The sequence below is a fragment of the Numida meleagris genome, chromosome 9, assembly GCF_002078875.1.
Source record: "Numida meleagris isolate 19003 breed g44 Domestic line chromosome 9, NumMel1.0, whole genome shotgun sequence".
NCBI lineage: Eukaryota > Metazoa > Chordata > Aves > Galliformes > Numididae > Numida > Numida meleagris.
The window spans coordinates 4174853-4193013 of NC_034417.1; the positions used below are offsets into that span (position 1 = coordinate 4174853).

The 18161-nt window shown below is 38.0% G+C and overlaps 1 protein-coding gene across 4 annotated transcripts in view; it reads left to right on the forward strand.

Moving 5' to 3' along the window:
- RORA (RAR related orphan receptor A) overlaps positions 1–18161 on the forward strand; it is a 519796-nt gene that overhangs the window by 316016 nt on the left and 185619 nt on the right. Inside the window, exon 1 of one of the 4 annotated variants that reach the window (XM_021407612.1) lies at positions 16737–16829. The exons of the other annotated variants lie outside the window; for them this stretch is intronic. Coding sequence (XP_021263287.1) covers positions 16811–16829 — 19 coding nt within the window. The 5' untranslated portion in view covers positions 16737–16810. Of the gene's footprint in view, positions 1–16736; positions 16830–18161 lie in introns of those variants that run through there. 4 annotated transcript variants of the gene reach the window in all.

The window sequence follows — 18161 nt, forward strand, 5'->3', positions numbered from 1 at the left end:
TTATTCAGTTATCTGCTGAGAACTGAACCAAATGAGAGCATGTAGTGTTGCCATTTATAGAGCCAGGTCCTGATGCTGTGTTTGGTTGTGGCTAGACAGACTGCCACAACCCTTCTGAGCCCCCCAGTCTTCTGCCTGAGTTAAACTGCAATGTGCAGCGGCGGTGCTTTTAAAACGGACTAGCCCAGAAGGCTGAATTTCATTAAATAGTGATAACGCTTGCCCTACTTGCATTAAAGACAGATCTACAGTTTTTAAGCAAAAACCTGTTTTGGGGAGAAGGTATGATGAGTATGAAATTGTTACAAAGCTCTAATAGAACTTCAGTCTTCCTTTGCTTTTGTCCGAGGGAGTAGTATCTGCCCTACTGCTGGCTGACCCCATAGTTAGGGGAGTGATGCAGAGGTACAGAGCACAGTTTTGTCCTGTGGATGGTTACAAGTACACAATCTGTATCTTAGAATTCTCCAAATTTGTTGAAGTGGGAGGCTTATAAGCCATGGAAAAAGAACATTAAATACTACTCATTAAGTAAAATTTAACTTGGGGTTGTTATTGCATTAGGACAATTAGTCACAGCAGCGTATACAGCACACAGTTTGGCTCCTGAGGATGGCAATGTAAAGCAGATTGCGAAGGACATCTCATTATTGTGAATCAGTGGGCTGCTGATTTGAGGCTGGCTGAGTTTTTCACTGCAAGCAGCAAGGAGACGAGCCATCAGAAGTCTTACTCAGTTATAATGCAAAGTGATTAAGTATTCCCCACTGGTTGTTAGTTTTCTGGCTAAATAAGTGTGCTGGGCTCATTTCTTGTTTCTGCTCAGCTAGCTGTACATCCGTTTCCACCTGCCCGAAACCTTTTACAGGTCCAGGGACAAATAAATCACTTTTAGTATATTCCCAGGGCAGTCTCAACTGAAAAAAAATAAGTATATCAACATGAAGGACAATTGTAGTGTTGAGCTGTCAGCCAGTCCCCACAGGTACGATGAAAAATTACAGCCAATAAAATAACATTTTTCAAAATGTGACACTACTCTTAAATTTATCTACTGCAATAAATGGGTTATAGAGAGAATTTCTGTCCACTTGAGTACAAACTATTATTCTAGCACTCAATAATAGATTATAGTTGAATTGAATTATTAATTTATGATAAAATAATTGTTTTGCTTCCACAGTCACTTTCAGCAGCTCAGACAGTAATTTTCTCTGATCTTTTAGTCATCTTAAAGATGCTTTCCATAATGAAAAAAAAGAAGAAAAAAGTTCCATATTGTGCTAAGGCTGTCTGAAGCTATGAAATCCAGTGTTGGAACAGAAATGCAAGCCTAAATTCGGTCTACTTAAATGAATGGTCAGAGTATGCTTATCTGCTATTCTCTGTATGTTCCTTAGAGAAAAACTCATCAGTAAAAAAGAAATCCTTGCTGTGAACGCCAGCGTTAATGATTGAGAGAATTCATTTTTTCTTCTAGTTCTGTAGATCTTTAGTGTGATGTTAATGTAGATTTAGTATGAGTTTTTTGTGGTGTTGCTTAAAACTTGTTCAAAAGAAATGCAGACAAAGGCTGTATCTGAAAATCCTAGAATTTGGAAATGACTGTTATTTATGCACTATTTATGCATGTGTCTCCCCTGACAATGTAAACCAAGAGCATCATTAACATTAAAGGAATTTGCATCCCGCACAGAGAGCTGAGTAGACTGTTCTGTTAGGATCTATTGTATAAACGTGTTGACGGCAACAGGGAAGATTTTTTTTTTTGTTCTGCTATATAATGTTTTTCCTGATGGACTCCAGTGGACATACTGTCGGACATTTATATCTCCATATATTAGACACAGTTGCAGTCTTGTGTGTAAGCCTGTTGCTGAGGCAAGTATCTAAAAAAAGAGGTCTAAAGGCAAAAAAAGTATCTAAAGCTAGAGGTCCAACTGGAGGTCTGAGTGTGAGTGCTGCTGTTTGCAGAGATCGGAGCTGCCCCTGCAGTGAAGAATGGTCCATGAAGTTACTTATGCAGTGAATCTGAAGATAGATTTGAGGACTTAGATTGTTGATAAAGACAAATTTCTGTAACGTCGTCTGAAGTGTTTAATTTTCAGCTATCATACACTTATCCAGATCAAGTCTTTTGTTAGAACATTTCCTTTCAAATACACTATAGTTTGCATAATATGATGCAGTGATTAATCTTCGCTGTGTTCTCTTTGGGAAGTTTTCTCTTCTGGCTCTGCTTGAAGCTTTTACAATGCCTTGAAGCTCTGCAGCCATATGGAAGATAGTCCAGTAGGTATTCTTCTGTAGATTTTGTGGCTGGAGAGCAAACTGGTAGTAATACCTTGTTCATACATAGCACATTTCATCCATTTTACATCCGGCGTCGTTAAGTAGCTCAGCAATTCAGCCTGAGACAAAGGCATAGAAATATGAAGTGATTTACTTATTGCAGATCAAGGAGTAGCGCCAGCTTTCTGAATGCTGGTACACTGCTGTAATTTCTCTTTCTGCCTAGTTAAATACAGCATGTGAGCCATCTTTAAAGAGTGAGTTGTTAAAGGAACTCTGTTCTATCCCCTACCACTTAATAACTGTTTATTGAGGTGAGGAGTTAACGTGTTGTGGCATACCAAGGTAATTCTCTCCGCTGTTCTGCTGTGATATTAGATGGTTCAGAGGATTTGGTCCACCTCACTGTTTGGTTGTCATGGAGTCTTTGTCATTTCACTAGCAAAGGAAGTTTGCCCGGCGTTCAAAATACATGATAACTTGCACGACGCAGTTCTCAACAACTTCAAAATAGATCTCCTATTCTTGCATGAAGGTACCTACTTTCCCTTTCATATTCTTTTTCTCTTCTTCTCTCTGAAATATCTCTTTTATTCATGAAGATGGTAATTTGCTGTTGTAGGAATACTGCAGCACGGCGGCTCCTTATTAGGCTGTGTAGAGCGCCTTAAGGGTTCTGTTTCATCCGTGGTATTTGTGCCAGAGACACTGAGATTTACATCATGGTTTTTCTAGCCCCATGTCATTCATAGAAAGTCATTCAGACTGTACAGCATCTGTTGCTGAGACTAAAAAATTGTGCACAGCTCCTGCTTTACAGTCAGCATAAGTTCATCAAACCTGTATACTGTGTAAGGGAAAAAGTGTGTGATGTGATGGGATTTTGAACCGTGCTAATTTGGGAAATCTGTTGGTACATTATATGAATTCTGGCTCAGCATATTAAATTTCTTTACTGTTGAAAGAACAGGCTACAAGTGTAAGCCATATAGTATCATGACCAGGCTAGGAATTACAGTGGCTTCTTATTTAAACAGGGGAATGTGAGCATAATGGCATTGCTACATCATTGTCAAAGCCAACCTCACAGGCAGTGGGAGCATCCTCAGAAAAAGGAATTCAATAGTTGCTGTTATTTAAAAAGGGGAAAAAAAAAAAAAGGTAGATAATTTTGGACTTTGGAAAGACGAGGAGAAGAAAGAGACTTGGCAGGGCTGCATGACAGTCAGAATGTTTGGGGTGGAGAAAGAGGCGCAATTGATAGGGAACTGTAATGAAAGAGAAGCAGAAGATGTTTTGTAGGAGAATCCAAACTTGGGAGAAGAGATTCTGCAGTACTCTGAGGACTCCAGAATACATCCAGCAAACGTGTGAGTGTTCTGGTATAACAGGAACTTGTGTGTTGACGTTATTAAAATGAGTCGGAAAACTTATAAATGTATACGTCTCAATTTTGTGCTAGCTAAGGATTGCTAGGTAATAATAAACTCGTTTGGTTGGGGCCCTGACACAGTACCTCTGTTCGCTTCAGCTGTCTCTTGTCCCTGATAAGCCGAACCATTAGCCCCAAATCTGCTGAGTTTGGGGATCTGGGAAAGGATGCGCTTCAAGCCACTGAGGACTTTGTGTTCTGTTTCTTGGGGATTTGGCTCAGTGCTGTGAAAACATAATTCTGTGTACGCTTGGGAATGGCAGAGAGGTCTGGGAAATACGTGTCTTGCTGTGTCTTCAGGCTAAAGGCAGTTTGAAAGTGTAGTGCCAGAGTCAGGTGTTCTTTAGTTCTGGTGCAAATGGTTACAAAGAACTGTAGTAAAAGATAATTGTTGCTAAAGATAATGACCTCTTTGTGGCACCCTCCTATCAAGGCCCATTGAATTTCTCACTTAGGAGTGATTTGTGTGGAGCATCATTTCTTCATACATGTAGTTTATAAAGGTGAGCAGTTCACATTTTAACAAATCTCTTTGACATTTTTGAAGGCAAAATAATAGCACTGCAGCAAATCGTCACAATGTGCTGAAGTGCACAATGTGAGAAACATGAAGAACAAGGAAAGCTTTTTTTTTTTCTGTTGGTAGCAAGAAGCAAAACCAGCAACACCCTAATGGATAGTTACTGCCAGGACCTCACTTCATGTTGCAGTATTTTGTTTCAAACCTGCCCTCATATGCATAAAAATGATTCCTTTTAAAGTTACTTTACTAAGTAGTATCCATCTTACGGCTCGCTGCTAATTGCAAGTTAATTTTACTGCACTTGTCATCACATTTAGCCTATTGTACTACACAAAAATTGTTAGTTGAACTGTCTCACCTGTTATCCATTTACCAGGCTCTATTCAGATGACTGCATGTGTTTTCTGTTTGAAATGCACTATTTTCATACTGAAATAATGCCACAATTTCTATAAGAAATAAATAATGCTACTACAAAGCAAGTACAATGGTGCATGTTAATACAGACACCTATTTAACTGCTTGTCAGAATTGAAAGCCATGTTTCTTTCTTTTTGAAGATACCATAGCAGAATGTTGGCCAGCGCATGATATGGACACAAACTGACACCGGATCACAATTCTAGTGAAGCTCCAAGATTTTTTGCTGGCACCCATATTTCTGATAAGACTTGAATTCACTTCATGTTAAAGTTTCCATGTGTGTAGTTTTTAGAAGGAATTTTGTTCTTTTCACACCTGTGATGGATGAAAGCTATAGCACAGGCAAAGTATCCTCGTTCCGAGTGGAGTAGCCAACTGCAGACATAAACTGATGAAATGTCACGTGGCCTTCAGTAAATATTTTTGCATATGTCTCAGTTGCAGAAAAATCCTGTTTATTTTATTATTGTATATTAAAATTCATAAACACATCTGCCAGAAGTTGTGAGCGTGCCTGAAGTCAATTATTGCAGACCAGGGGAGATGCAAGGCTGTGTTTGCGTGCCAGAACCCTCCAGTACCAGTCAGAGCGCACTCGTTGGATGCCATCAATACATTTTTTGGTGTGGAGTATCTTCATCCATTCCTATTGATGAGTCAAAGACAGGACAGAAATGAAAGCCAACAAGTAGTTGAGGATTCTGCTGTTAAATGCATCTGGATGAAAGCCAGATCATGCTGTGCATTTCTTGTAATGCTGTAAACAGTCTGAACATAATGTTATCACCACTTGTTTCAGGCAGTGTTATTTTGTGCGTGATGAATATATTGTGGAAGACTAATTAAGGAACAATAGAAGGCATGTGGAGTTTACAAGGCAGGCGTACCAAGTGGATAAACTGCAAGGGAACTCAGGTTATTGCTGAATAGAGAGGATTGCTTAGAAGCTTTGGAAGTTCTTTCATGAAAATTGTTCCTGTTGAGTGACTGAGGGAGAATGTCTTGCAAAATCTGGTTGAGAGCTCTTTGAAATGCTTCAAATTACACTGAAGTCAGTCTTCAGAAGAGAAAAGCATGCCAACAGAACTGTAATATGTGAATTCAGTTCTTGCACTTATTTTTTTCATTTTTTCATGAGAACACTAGACTGTTTCAACAGAAGACCTTCATAGTAATGGGTTTGGTTGTTTCTAATGCTGAATATCACCAAGAACTGCTGACTCTCCTTGTACTGCACCCTTAGTACAAATCTCTAATGAGAAGTGCTACTGATTTTTTGCAAACTGGGGAAAAAGTCAGCCTGGCTTAGAGTGTCTCAGTTCAAGTAGGCTGGTATGGTAAGCCTAAGTGTAGTTACGACATTAAGGATCTCAGTAACCACAGAGATGGATGGTTTTTGGGTTTTTTTTGTTGTTTTTTTTTTTCCCTCTCATTTGTGTACAAAATCAAACCTGGGAGTTAATATTGTTAAATAGAAAGGACACACGCTTGTGCCTTGGTATTTATTAAATCATCAATATCATAGTTTCTTCATGTTGGTAGGTTGGTACAATTGTCTTGTATATGAAAATGCTTTTAGCTTGATATTTTCTCCCACTACTCATTTTATCATGTCTGCTTGGTAAACAGAAGAGCAGGCTGCTTGTGCACACAACACCTTTGGTAGCCTGTTACTGTTTCCCTGTACAAAAACTGAATTGCAAGTCAGGGATATGCTCATTAAAATAATGCTGAGTGACATGTGAGAGCAGATGATTCTGCCTCTTATTTTTCTTTGCAAGGTGTTCATACGTAACACATTTAGATAAAACGTGTAGCTGTGCTTGTATTTTAGCAATCAGATTATTGGGGTTGAATACTTTTAATAGCAAAACATTTTTGTAACAGCTCAGACTTCTAATTCACACGTATTGGAGAAAAAAGGGTAAAAAAGTTTTAAAACTGGCATTTGGTATTTTTCTATGACGTGAGATTTTTGGGGTAATAGTCTTCATGTACACTGTCCTATTTTCTGAATTTTCATTCGCAGCCCTTCTGTGATTAAAAATACAAATACGTTTGTTAAATACAGTTACTGTGTCTGTGCAGTAGCAGTTGACTCTGGGGAGCTGTTCTTTATCTCCTCATGCAACATGAAAGGAGAAACAGAAGTTCATAAAGCATTGTTGTTTTCCTTTGATACAACTTGCTCCAGGGAGCAGAGAGGAATGTGAAAAACAGGTGTCTCACAGATTTCACCAAACATTCTTTTTATATTTTTTGGCTCAACAGATGAGTACCAGACGTCCATAAAGCTTAACTCTTTTCAGCACTGATCTAGCTCAGAAACATCATTGCACTGGGCAAGATGATGTTTATGCAGAATGAATCTGAATGTAGTAATGTGATAAAATGCATAGAAATAGTCCTTTTTCCCTGCACTGGAGAGGCTGATTATTCCAGTTCTGGGTAGCTTTTTCTATTATATTTTCTCATATGTGTAAGCTACTCTTTGAGGGATAAATGTAGCTATAACCTGTTATGTAAAATATTGTGATAGCAGTAGGGTTTTAAGCTTTTTTTTCTGTAGAAGTAATGTATTGTGCAGGTGTTTCTTTGCATGACATAAAGGGAATGGTAGTAGCGCAGAATAAGATGGGCTCCTTTCTGCAAAAAATAGCACCTCTGGGAGTTGCTTTGTGTATGGAACCTAGTAAACAGAGTTCCTTAGGTCTTTTTATTATACTGTCAAGTAAACTGAATCTACACAAGACATTCAGTCCACATCTGCTGTAGGGAGAGAGTCAACCAAAGGCATATCAGTAGCAGAACTGTCGGTTCATTGCCAGACCATCTGTAATATACCTTTCTGTTCAGTTTTGGGTTGAAAAAATCTATTTCCTTCCTTGTATACGAGGCCAAAATTTCTATCTGCAGTCTAAACTGAGTGGTACGTGGTACAACTCTTGCGTTGTATTTTTTTATTTTTTATTTTCACTACGAATATGGAATATATAAAGATCTCGCACAACTATTGACTGCACCCATGCTGGAACATTATCTTGACTAACCAGTATGTAGAAATCAATCAGGTGCACAGCCCCTGTGGATATCCTAATTTGAGGAGTGTGAAGTCTACTTCAAGAAGTTCCGATAAGAGTGTGTGGTCCCTTGAGGGCTGTAATTTGGAGCACGGTGTACTGCTTATTGTGAGTATACACTTCCAGTCAGAGCTGATGCAACAGTTGTTCCCCATTCCTTTATGCCTGCCTTTTGCTGAAGAGGCTGTAAGCACTTGGGTAAAAGCTCTCCCACTTATCAGAAATCCTTTTGTGTTCAATTACTATGGAAAACACTGCTATCCAGCAACATGCTATATTGAATATGCTACCACATGCATTGGAAGAAAAGAAGCCAATGCTGTATGAATTCTTATGTCTTTCTTCAGTGTTCAATTTGGTCCATGTTTGTCAAAATATATTTTTAATCTGGTTACTCAAAGGCTTTATCAGCCCGCACTACTTCTGGTTACTCTGACGCTTCACTTCAAAAGTTATGGCTCCCCACATCACTAATTTGAGGTTATGCATTTAATCTTTAAACCTGTATTTAATAATATTGGTATAGGTTCCATGAATTAGTTTTGGGAGAAAGTGTTTGTGGGTGTGAGAAGTATGTGGGTTGCTTCCATGTGTGAGGTCAAGATTGCTACAGAGATTACATACATCTATTGCATATGGATGTTGTGCATGCAAAGCTGAAATGTGGGGGTGTGTGACAGTTAAAAATCTGTCTGCTTTCAGTGTGCTGATAGCTTGTACTCAGCAAAAACCACTGGTTTCTAGTTCTCTGGGCAGTGCAGACGTTGCGTCTCAACTTAGTCTTCTGTTGGTTTTGTTCTTTAGTTAGGACTTGGATGAACTCCAGAATTCTGATGTACCTCAAGACAGCCGCAAGTTGCATGCATGCAATATTCAAAGCTTTGCATGATTTCCATAAATCAGCTAGGAGTCATTCATTAAAGGCTCAACTCTTATAAATTAGCTAATGTCAGTAATTTCTGGTTTGTAATGATCCACACAAGTAAGAAAAGCATAACAGTTACAGATGCCATAGAATACCACTAATCTACTCTGGGTTTCATTTAAAGTTGTCTTTGCATGTTTGAGGCATATAACTTTATCCTGTGAAAAGTGTATTTGTTTCTCATTAGGACTTTGTAGAAAGAGGGCCATTGAAGTTTTCCTTAGATAAAGAAAGTCCAGCAGATGGATTAGCACTGAAAACACTGATTCATCTCCTGAAACTGGAATCGTGCAGAGGCAACTGCAGATCATAGCACACTGCTACAAAGACACCAGCTCAGTACTAAAAGTCAAGGAGATGAATAGTGACCTTAATTATCCTACTGATTCCCTTTTCTTCTGCTGGTTAATTCATACGCATGTATAGTTTTGTTTTTATTCATTATTACTCAGCACCTGGTGTAAATTTTATTGGGAAATTGCTGTTGCTATTTATAACTTACCCAACTGGGCTTCTGTAGTGTGCAGAAGAGTCTCATTTTATATTGTGTTTCTTTGATTCCCATAAGGCAAAGTGATGAAAAGGTTTGGTGTCATGCCATATCTTAAGGTTATTGATTTTTGCACTGAATGTTCCCAGGCAAGTAAATTTTAGGAAGGTAATGGTCAAGGCTGTTTATACTGACCTTTTGGTCTAAAATGGGTGGCAGTTCTACATTCTGAGTGATACAATTCGGGCATTTTATTCTTTGCCTTATTTATTGGTTTTATTCTTTGGGTTTTTCTTTTTGGAGGGTTTTGCTTTTTGAATTAAGAGAGTACACTTTGGGAATTGCTTCATTCCCAACTTTAGTTACTGTGTTAGTGTGAGAATGTTTGACAGTATCGATGTTATAAATGAGGTTGTTGCCAAGACCATTGTAGACCTTTATGTGTGCCCTTTTACACGCGTATGGAAATAAATGCTTGGCTTAATCATCAGCAGTGACTGCAGCAAATTGGTCCCAGTTGTGTGACTGTCACACTCTTTCTCAAATGGGATCTCAAATGAAGGGCGGATTGAGTTTATTATCAGGGATGTTCTCTGTTCAGACTGTTATTTGCTTTTGCCCTCTTGAGGTTTTAGCCTTCTCTACTGTTTTCTTGATTTTGCTGTTCTTTGGGTTTTTAAACTTGCAGGTTATCCATTTTCAGTACTCACACTTTGCCACAACTTCCCCCCTCCTCCTTCCCCAAAAACCTCCAGTGCTTTTCTTCCGATGATCAATTTCAGACTTTATATATAAATCAGTGTATGTAGTCAGAATAATACTGAACAAGAACTTGGTGATGTTTATAAATGTTTTTATGCTTCATGATCTAAACAATTGCTGAGATCTGTCTGAAAGTCTGAGATCTGTAAGAAAGCCAGAGCTGATGTGACATAGAATTGCAAATCTGACCATGTGTAGTATGGCTGCAGGAAGGAGGTTCATTTCCTCTGAGGCATTTGATGAAAACCTCCGTAGGACATGATACCAGACGTAGATTATCCTGTCATTTTGCAGTAGAATACATAGCCTAAGATTTTCAAATTAAATGTGGTGTGGGTTTTTTTGTAGTTGTTTTTTGGTGTTTTTTTTTTAGCATTGCTTATAGAAACGTAGCTAAACAAGCACATAGTATCCTTCTTTTGCTGAGAGAAAGATCAAATCCTGTCTCGCCTCTGAGAGCCGTGTTAGTGGCACTAGGTCATTGCACGCTGTCCTGTGTCTCTGCTTCTCTTTTACCCTTGCTGACTTTTCACATTCAATTTTTTGAGTAATTTTTAATGATAGCTTTTTCCCAGCTGTTCATAATAGTTTGAACCAGAAGAAAACATTCCTAAAAATGAAAACTTCTGAAATTTTGACCCTGACTCAGCAGTTTCCTGTAGCTCCAGGTTTCTTGCATTCCATCGCTTTATTCAGCCAAACGTCAGAACAATCTGAATAGCTGCTTCTAGCATTCGTGTACCAGATGATGAATGGATCTGCACCAAGCTTTCGGTGGGCTTACAGTGTTAGAGGAGGTGTAAAGGAAAGGAATATGTCTTCCAATGCACTTCTATCATACGTATGAGTATCAGCTAGGACAGAAATGGGGCTGATGGGAGAGCTGTAACAGAGGGGAGCAGGCGATGTGGAGGATTCATCTAATGGACCACTGTATGCCAGCACTGGAAAAATCTACATTTGAACTACTTCCTTAGAGTTTCTTTGTATTCAGCAGAAACAAGTAGGCATTTCTAGAGCATAAATAATTTCCTCTAGTGTAGACCTCTCAGGTCAGTATATTGTGTCCTCAAAGCTCCCACGTTACCCGGAGTTAGATCAGATTAAATCTTGAAGAATTGCTAAATGTGAAAGCATTAAAAGTTTCAGGCCTCCATTTGTCTGTATTTGCTTCTAGCCTTTTGCAAAATGTTAGAATTGCATTTTGTATCAGAATTTTGTGATGTTTCTGTGTCTGAGTGCTTTCACTAATTTTCATTAACACAGTGTGCTGAATTGGACTACAGCAGCTTGCAGAATCCCCTACTCACATAAGGCTTACTAACAAATGCACTGAGTTTTGACTGAAAAACCATGTTTGTCTGCACTGTAAGGAGATTCTAATTTGGACAGATGAATTTTTTTTTTTTTTCTGAGAGCATTAAAGAGCTGTCAGTTGAAATTGATCAGATTCCTCAACCTCTTCCTGAGACTTATGCAAGCTGAATTTAGAGGTGTGTAATTAAAAAAATTAAGATCTGCATCTGACTGGTTTTCAAGCAGTCTTGAACACTAGCAGATTACTCCTCAGAATGTTTTCTTTTTAACTATAACCACGACATACCATCTTTTTCTTGTTTATTATGAGTTTGTTTTTCAGAAAAGATTTAGGTATTTATTATTACAGCAGCTGAATCTCAAAGGAAATCTGAGTGCAAGCCTTTTCTTGCAACACTGAAGGCAGAACTGGTCCGAGGAGACTTTCTGTTGAGGAAGGAAAGTGCTGAAAGTCCAAGCTCCTGTGATTGTCATGTAGCCCTGTCAGTCTGGTGTTCCTGTTGATTTAAGCAGCCAAGTTACAGTGAAGCTTCATCTCCCTCATATGTTCTCTTAGTTTAGGAGGAAACACTCCAAGCACAATGTGCTTTTCTTCCGTTTACACCGCTGCTTTATTGCGCTCCGGTTTGTATGGAACATGATGTAGAACTTCCTGTTGCAGTCGATAATAAGAATGTCCAGTCAGTGCTGTTGGTTCTGAGAAAGCAGACTGTCCGTGGCTTTGCTCATTACTGTGAAGTCTGTGTTTTCTCATTCTCTGACTCGTTACCTGATCAAAATTTTATGCTGTCTGTAATCGGGTAACCCATGGGTCTGGCTCTGCTCCCTTAAAGTTTTGGTGCACGCGTGCTATATAAATGCTAGTGACAAAGGGAGGTTACTGATCTGTCTGACAGGTCATCTGCTGGTATGGTTTTACTACCAAATGCATCTAGGATAATAAACCCCATTTAAACAAAACAAAAATGCTTTTGATGATGCAGCTTATGTCAGTTCTGTGAATACTGGAAGCTACAGAAGTGAAAACAAGCAAGGTGGTATAACTGCCTCCGTGCTGCAGGTTTTGCTTGTTTAGTACTGTTATAAAAGATAAAGGGAAAAAAAATCACACCTCTAACCAGCAGTACAGTATGGGTCAAAAGTTTCTCAGATAGGCCTGGACTCATTCAGGAATAGATGTAACAGAAATCTTACCATATTAGTCATTCAGCTCTTTCAATCAAAGTTGAATATCATGAAAGTTATGAAACATTTTCCACTACTCATGATCTGAACTGAGCTGGAACAACTTACAGTAGTTTTGCATCTTAAAGAGTGTTTTGTTGAAATCAGAGCTGAGTCCTTTACCTCATTTCCAAACTAATCTGCGCTACATCTAGCTGTGATTTCTCCAAACCGCTTGCAAGTCTCTTCCAGTTAGAATATGGGAGCCTTGTCCTCCTGTACTTTATAGAAAATGGCAGGGTTGCACATGAGCTCTGTAATTCCAGAATGCTTGCTTGTACTGGTACATGTTATGCATAGAATGCTGATGACCCTTCCAGTATTGCTTTAATACTGCACAGCTCAGCTTAGTTGTGGGTAGCAGTTTTTATCATAGAGCCCTATAAAAAATGTATATCTATAATATATATATATCTACAGGAATTTTGTTTAGTTTCACAATAGAGGGGACAAAGCTACCAGAAAGGATGAATGTTCCAAAACTTTGAGAACTGGTTAATATTTTTATTTTCTTTCTTTTACCTGTTGTGTTATCATTGCAAGCTGATCCACAGAAGAACCCAGCCGAGATGGATGCTGTCAAATGGAGGACCCCATCTAGTTTCTCAAGTCCTCAGCACCCAGATTTGATTATATTTTCATAGATACACGAGTAGATCACATTACAGTGCTTCCAAAAATCTGTTTTTCTTTTTCCTTCTTTTTCTTGTTAATGAGGAGGATTATGACATTTGAAGCCGTATCGAGGCAGAAAATAAGTACCGATCTCAACTGATACCTCTGATATTAGCAAAAAGTTGCTTAACTGTTCAAGCAAAGTGTTCTATTGCCTTAGCTGCTGCATTCTCACTGTCTGTATGTGATTGTAGTAAAAAAGTTGCTCTGCTGTTTTGTGAGCCTACCTGATTCCTCCCATACATTTATATTTTATCTAGTTAGCCATCAGAACAAACAATTTGATAAAATGTTAACTTTGTGATGCATGCAGCTTACTAATGTGTATTTAGTCAGAGGAAGCCATGCTTTCTATAAAAGTTATCTATCATAGTTGCATGGGAATTTCAACTGCAGCAAAACCAGGATTTAAACAATCTTATTTTAACATGCCAAATGAATAAAATGTGACTAAGTTTTAGAAGTTTTGTTAGGGCTCTTGGCTTTACCACACGATGCTCATTGATCTTACCAGTGTTGTGGAGTCCTGCAGAACAGCACTGAACCCTGTGTTGTTTTATTTTCCTTACTGTAGAAGACACTCTTGGGGTGAAGGAAGTGGAACCCTCCCATTTTCCAGTACGTTGGTCAAAGATATCTATTTTTTCCGTATTGTTATTGGTTTCATTAACGGCATTTGGTTTGTGGCTTTAAGGTCTCATACAAAAGAGTAAGAAAAGAAACTTTGCTTTTTTTCCTCTGTACTCAAATTTAGGAGCTGAACAACCTGTTGTCACTCTTCTTGATATTTCCTCAAAGTTTAATTTATCAAAAAAAAAAAAGAGAGAAATGAGGAGTTCGTGTTTAACATTCCCTCTAATACAAACAGACTTTTTAAACTGAGCTTTAAGTATTCCTTTGGTGTAGCAACTCAACTATCTTGAGTTAGAAGTTCCTCCTGCTTGTGCCTGTTGGTGTTTTAGCAGATAGCACTTCAGTGGAAGCCAGCAAAAGCAAATTAAAGTGTAAATCTAAGCCCCTCACTTTACCGTCGGTGCAGTTTGTCAGAGATGATGCTGATATTCTTATCACCAGTTGCTTAGGTTATAATGGAGACTAAATGGTGACAAAATGCACAAGTTCAGAAAATTCAGAAGGCTTCTGTGGGAATCTGAAATGCTTCTGTTTCTTCCAGTTGTACAGCTGTTAAACTGACATTTGGAAGAAGCATTCTCAATTCTCATAGTCCCATCAAGCTCATCCTGCTGGCCATTGAAGCAGCCTTGCTGCAGATAAGGACAAAGTCTCTTCTTTCATTTCCAAAATATCCTCACAATTCCAGGTGATGATTTAACAGTTGAAGAAGATGGAGCAGTCTTAATTAGCAGTTTGCTTTTCCCTTCCACAAAATCAGTAAAAATAGTAGAGCAAACATTATGCTCTCCAGCTTTGGAAACACTTAGGCTATTATATTTAATTTTTTAAGCTATACAGTCCGAGAGAAAGAAATGCTCTCGTGTTCTTCTTCACTTGGAGAGATAAGATATTTTAATGGCAGTAATCAAACTCAACAGGAGTTGAATTGTTGACTGTGCCTTCAAAAATTCCCTCAGAACATAGTGTTTCACTGACGTGGTTTTCTGAGGTGTAGAGAAATTTTTCTTCCATCTGTCATATTCTGCTTTCATTGTGTATCAGAATTGAGCTTCTAGTATGGTAAGAGCTCCAGAAAAAAAAAAAAAAAAGTTTTCCTATTTTTTAGAAATCATATGAAGTATGCTAGAGAGCTAGGAGAAGATTGTTCTCCTAACCTGAGGGAGCAGAAATACCAGGAGAAGCCTTCGTATTCACACGCCTAGTGCTTACTGGATAGTGATGTCTTGATGACCAGTGTGTTGATGTTTATACTGTATATCTTAGCCATTAAATTATCCATGAAAATTACCTATTCCCTTCACAAAGCCCTAAATTACAGGCTGTTTTAAAGTTAGTAAAATTTGTATTGTGTGATAATTAATGCGCGTGTAGGAGAAAAATATCTTCTCTGCATTCATGTCACATGAGCTCGAACTTGTAATAACAGTAATCAAAAGATAGTGGAAGTTTCCCATCCCTATCTGAGACACATGGTATTTGATTCTTTGGTTTTGCTTGCAAAGATAAAACCATTAAGCTTTGCAGCGTAGCCTGTTTTGGGCAGATGTATAGCTTATCAAAACATAGTTAAGTCTACCACAGAAAAAAAAGATATTAGTGAGAACCTTGAGCTAAAATGTTGGTGCCATTACGCTTATTTCCACTTTAAGGGTCAAAATTGGGGAGCAGAATTTTGGCAGCTTGGCAGGAGTTGCCAGTATTCAGTGAAAAACAGCTATAAAGAACTTGTGGGGTTTTGCTTTGTTTTTCTTTTTTTTTTTCCCTGCTGCCACTGCGTCAAAACTGAAAGATGCGATAACTTTCAAATTTTCTGATCAGCAAATAATTGCATAATTACAATTGAAGTCATTTGTCTTAAGATTTTTCTTGTATTTCTTAATGATACTAAACAAACCAGGAACCAAGAAGATACTTGAAAAATGAGTACAAATGTGCCCTCCAATCTTAGTTTTGAAAGTCTTGATTTCATTCTAACAACTGCGGAGCTGAAAGAATTTTTTGTCAATTCTTAATTTACCAGAAAACATTTTTTAATTCTGTCACGATTAAAAATGAAGGGTGGCATTTCTTTCTGAAGGTGGTAGTACTGCAAGGGCTGTGACTGCAGACTGCTGTGACTAACAATGGGTGAAAGGACCCACCAGTTGAGTTTAAAAAAAAAAAAAAAAAAAAGTTGTTTATAAGGTTCACCAAAAAAAGCATCTGCATTAAGGTAGACCTCAAAGACCTTGTTTGGAGTGTAGTCCCAGGATTCCATTTAATCTAGCTGTTTGACACACAGAAACTTTCTGATGGTTGTGTATCATCTTTGAAGATTTTTTAAGGGCTCTAGGAATGATTAAAACTTAAAGGTACCCATGAGTTGTAAAGCATTTCCATTTGGTTTGTATTTTGAAGCCTTAGATATACTTGCGCAGAGATTTTTCAGTAACAAAGTTAGGATTAAGAAACTTAGCATGTGCTAATTTAGTGTAAAAAACAACAACAACAACAAATTTCACTAGCCATCCCAGCCAGTATCTGTTTTTCCCAACTGAAACTAACCATGCCAGTGTTCTCTATCTTGTCTTGACAGCAAGTGTCTTAAGGTAGTGTGGGAATTCATTTCCTCTCTCTTTCCCTGCCAGAGAGGAAACATAAAAGCTTTTCACCTCTATGCCTCCTGGTTAAACTACCAGCAGAACCTAGCAGACTATTTTATGTTTAAGGCAGAAGAACACCGATAAAAGCTGCTGGCTATTTTTCATAATGCACATATATGGGAGGAGGATAAGTTTTGTTTCTTTCACTCTTATTTTTCCTCTTCGTAGCTTTGCCTTGTGATCCTAGACTGCTTTTCAAACACAAAAACAATACGTTGTTAGGTTTCTTTTTGTACTGTGAGTATAGCACTAGGAAGCAAACTCAAATACCTGTTTAGGGTGGAGAAATGAGCAAACTCTGTCAAAGCTTGAAATGAGCTTTGCAGTGACATAGAGAAAAACAAATTAGCAATCTTTTCCTTCAGTATCTGCAAAGTCTAAGATCAGCTATGAATCACTTCACGTTTGGTAAGCATCTTTCTTCTCCTATTATTTTTCAGAGTTAATCCTTCTTTGGTTTTGAGTTTCTGACAGTTTTGCAAGTTCCTCGTTGGGTGGATTCAAAGTTATTTAGTTGGGGTGGGGGTGAGGCGTTTTGTGATACCATAAGGACATAGAAAATATAATGAAATAAATGTAAACTTAGAAACAACACCTCTTCGTCCCACTTCAAAGAATTGCATTTAATTATGCTTACTGTGCAGATTGGATTAACTTCTGAAATAGATGATCACGTATTCTACAGTTTCTTCTTAGTTGATAGTTTACATATTTTCTTTCATCGTTGTTCACTGCCTGGTTCTATGGATACAAATACTAATTAGTTGAAAACAATTTAAAAGTGGAACAATGTCATGCATTTAAGAAAGTGTTAGAAAGGAAGAATGACAACTTGCTTTTTAATCAGTACAGCTAGATGTCTTCTAAAATGTCTGTCTTGTTGCTGTGCAGTAGCCCACTCAGAAGAGGGAGTCTGTCATGGTTAACCCTGCCAGAACTGTGGGTTGCTGACAGGGAGAACATGTTGCAGTGGCAACGCTGCCATCCAGCAAGAATAAAATATGCTCACTTTCTGTGCTCCTGGTTGGCTTTCTGCCCATGTCTTGGACAACTTTTCTAAATTCCAAAAGTCTCATTGCTTGCTCAGAAATACTGATGAAAAATTGTGACTGAATCCAATAGGATGTGAAGATGATAGAAGTGAACAAGGATTTCTTAGTTTGTTCTCTCGGTCCTCATTTGGTTTTGGTTCATTAGGTTCTCATTAGAGAAGTCCCAGAAATTGTTAAGGCAACCTAGTGTCATGTGGACTATAAATCCAACCCTAGACAAGATGTTATTTCTGTATACTTTCCAGCACGTGCTGACAATAAGTGAAGCTTCTTGGTGCTCTTTCCATCTCCCTTGTTCTTATCCTTTTGGTTGTAGATCTACGTAATAACTTAGTAATTAAATTGCAGGATTCAGCCTTGTGTGTTTGGAAGTTTGGAAGGTTTCATTCTTAAGGTATTAATATGGATGTAAAGCAATTTCATAAACTCAAAGATAATTTCAGACTAGGATAAATCTCTAAATTTGACTTATATGTGTTTTTCAGTAGCTTTCTTTAATTAGGCTTCTTAGAAGTATTCTGTAGTCTTAATGCAATTTGACACACAGGACTGGTTATTCTATTCTTCTAGTGGGATAATTGATTGAGCTTTTTTTTTTTTTACCTTAATTGAAATTCAAAATTCAGTATATTAAGAATCAAATGTCCTTGGCTTTTGTGCGATTAATTTTAACTGGCTGAGATTTATT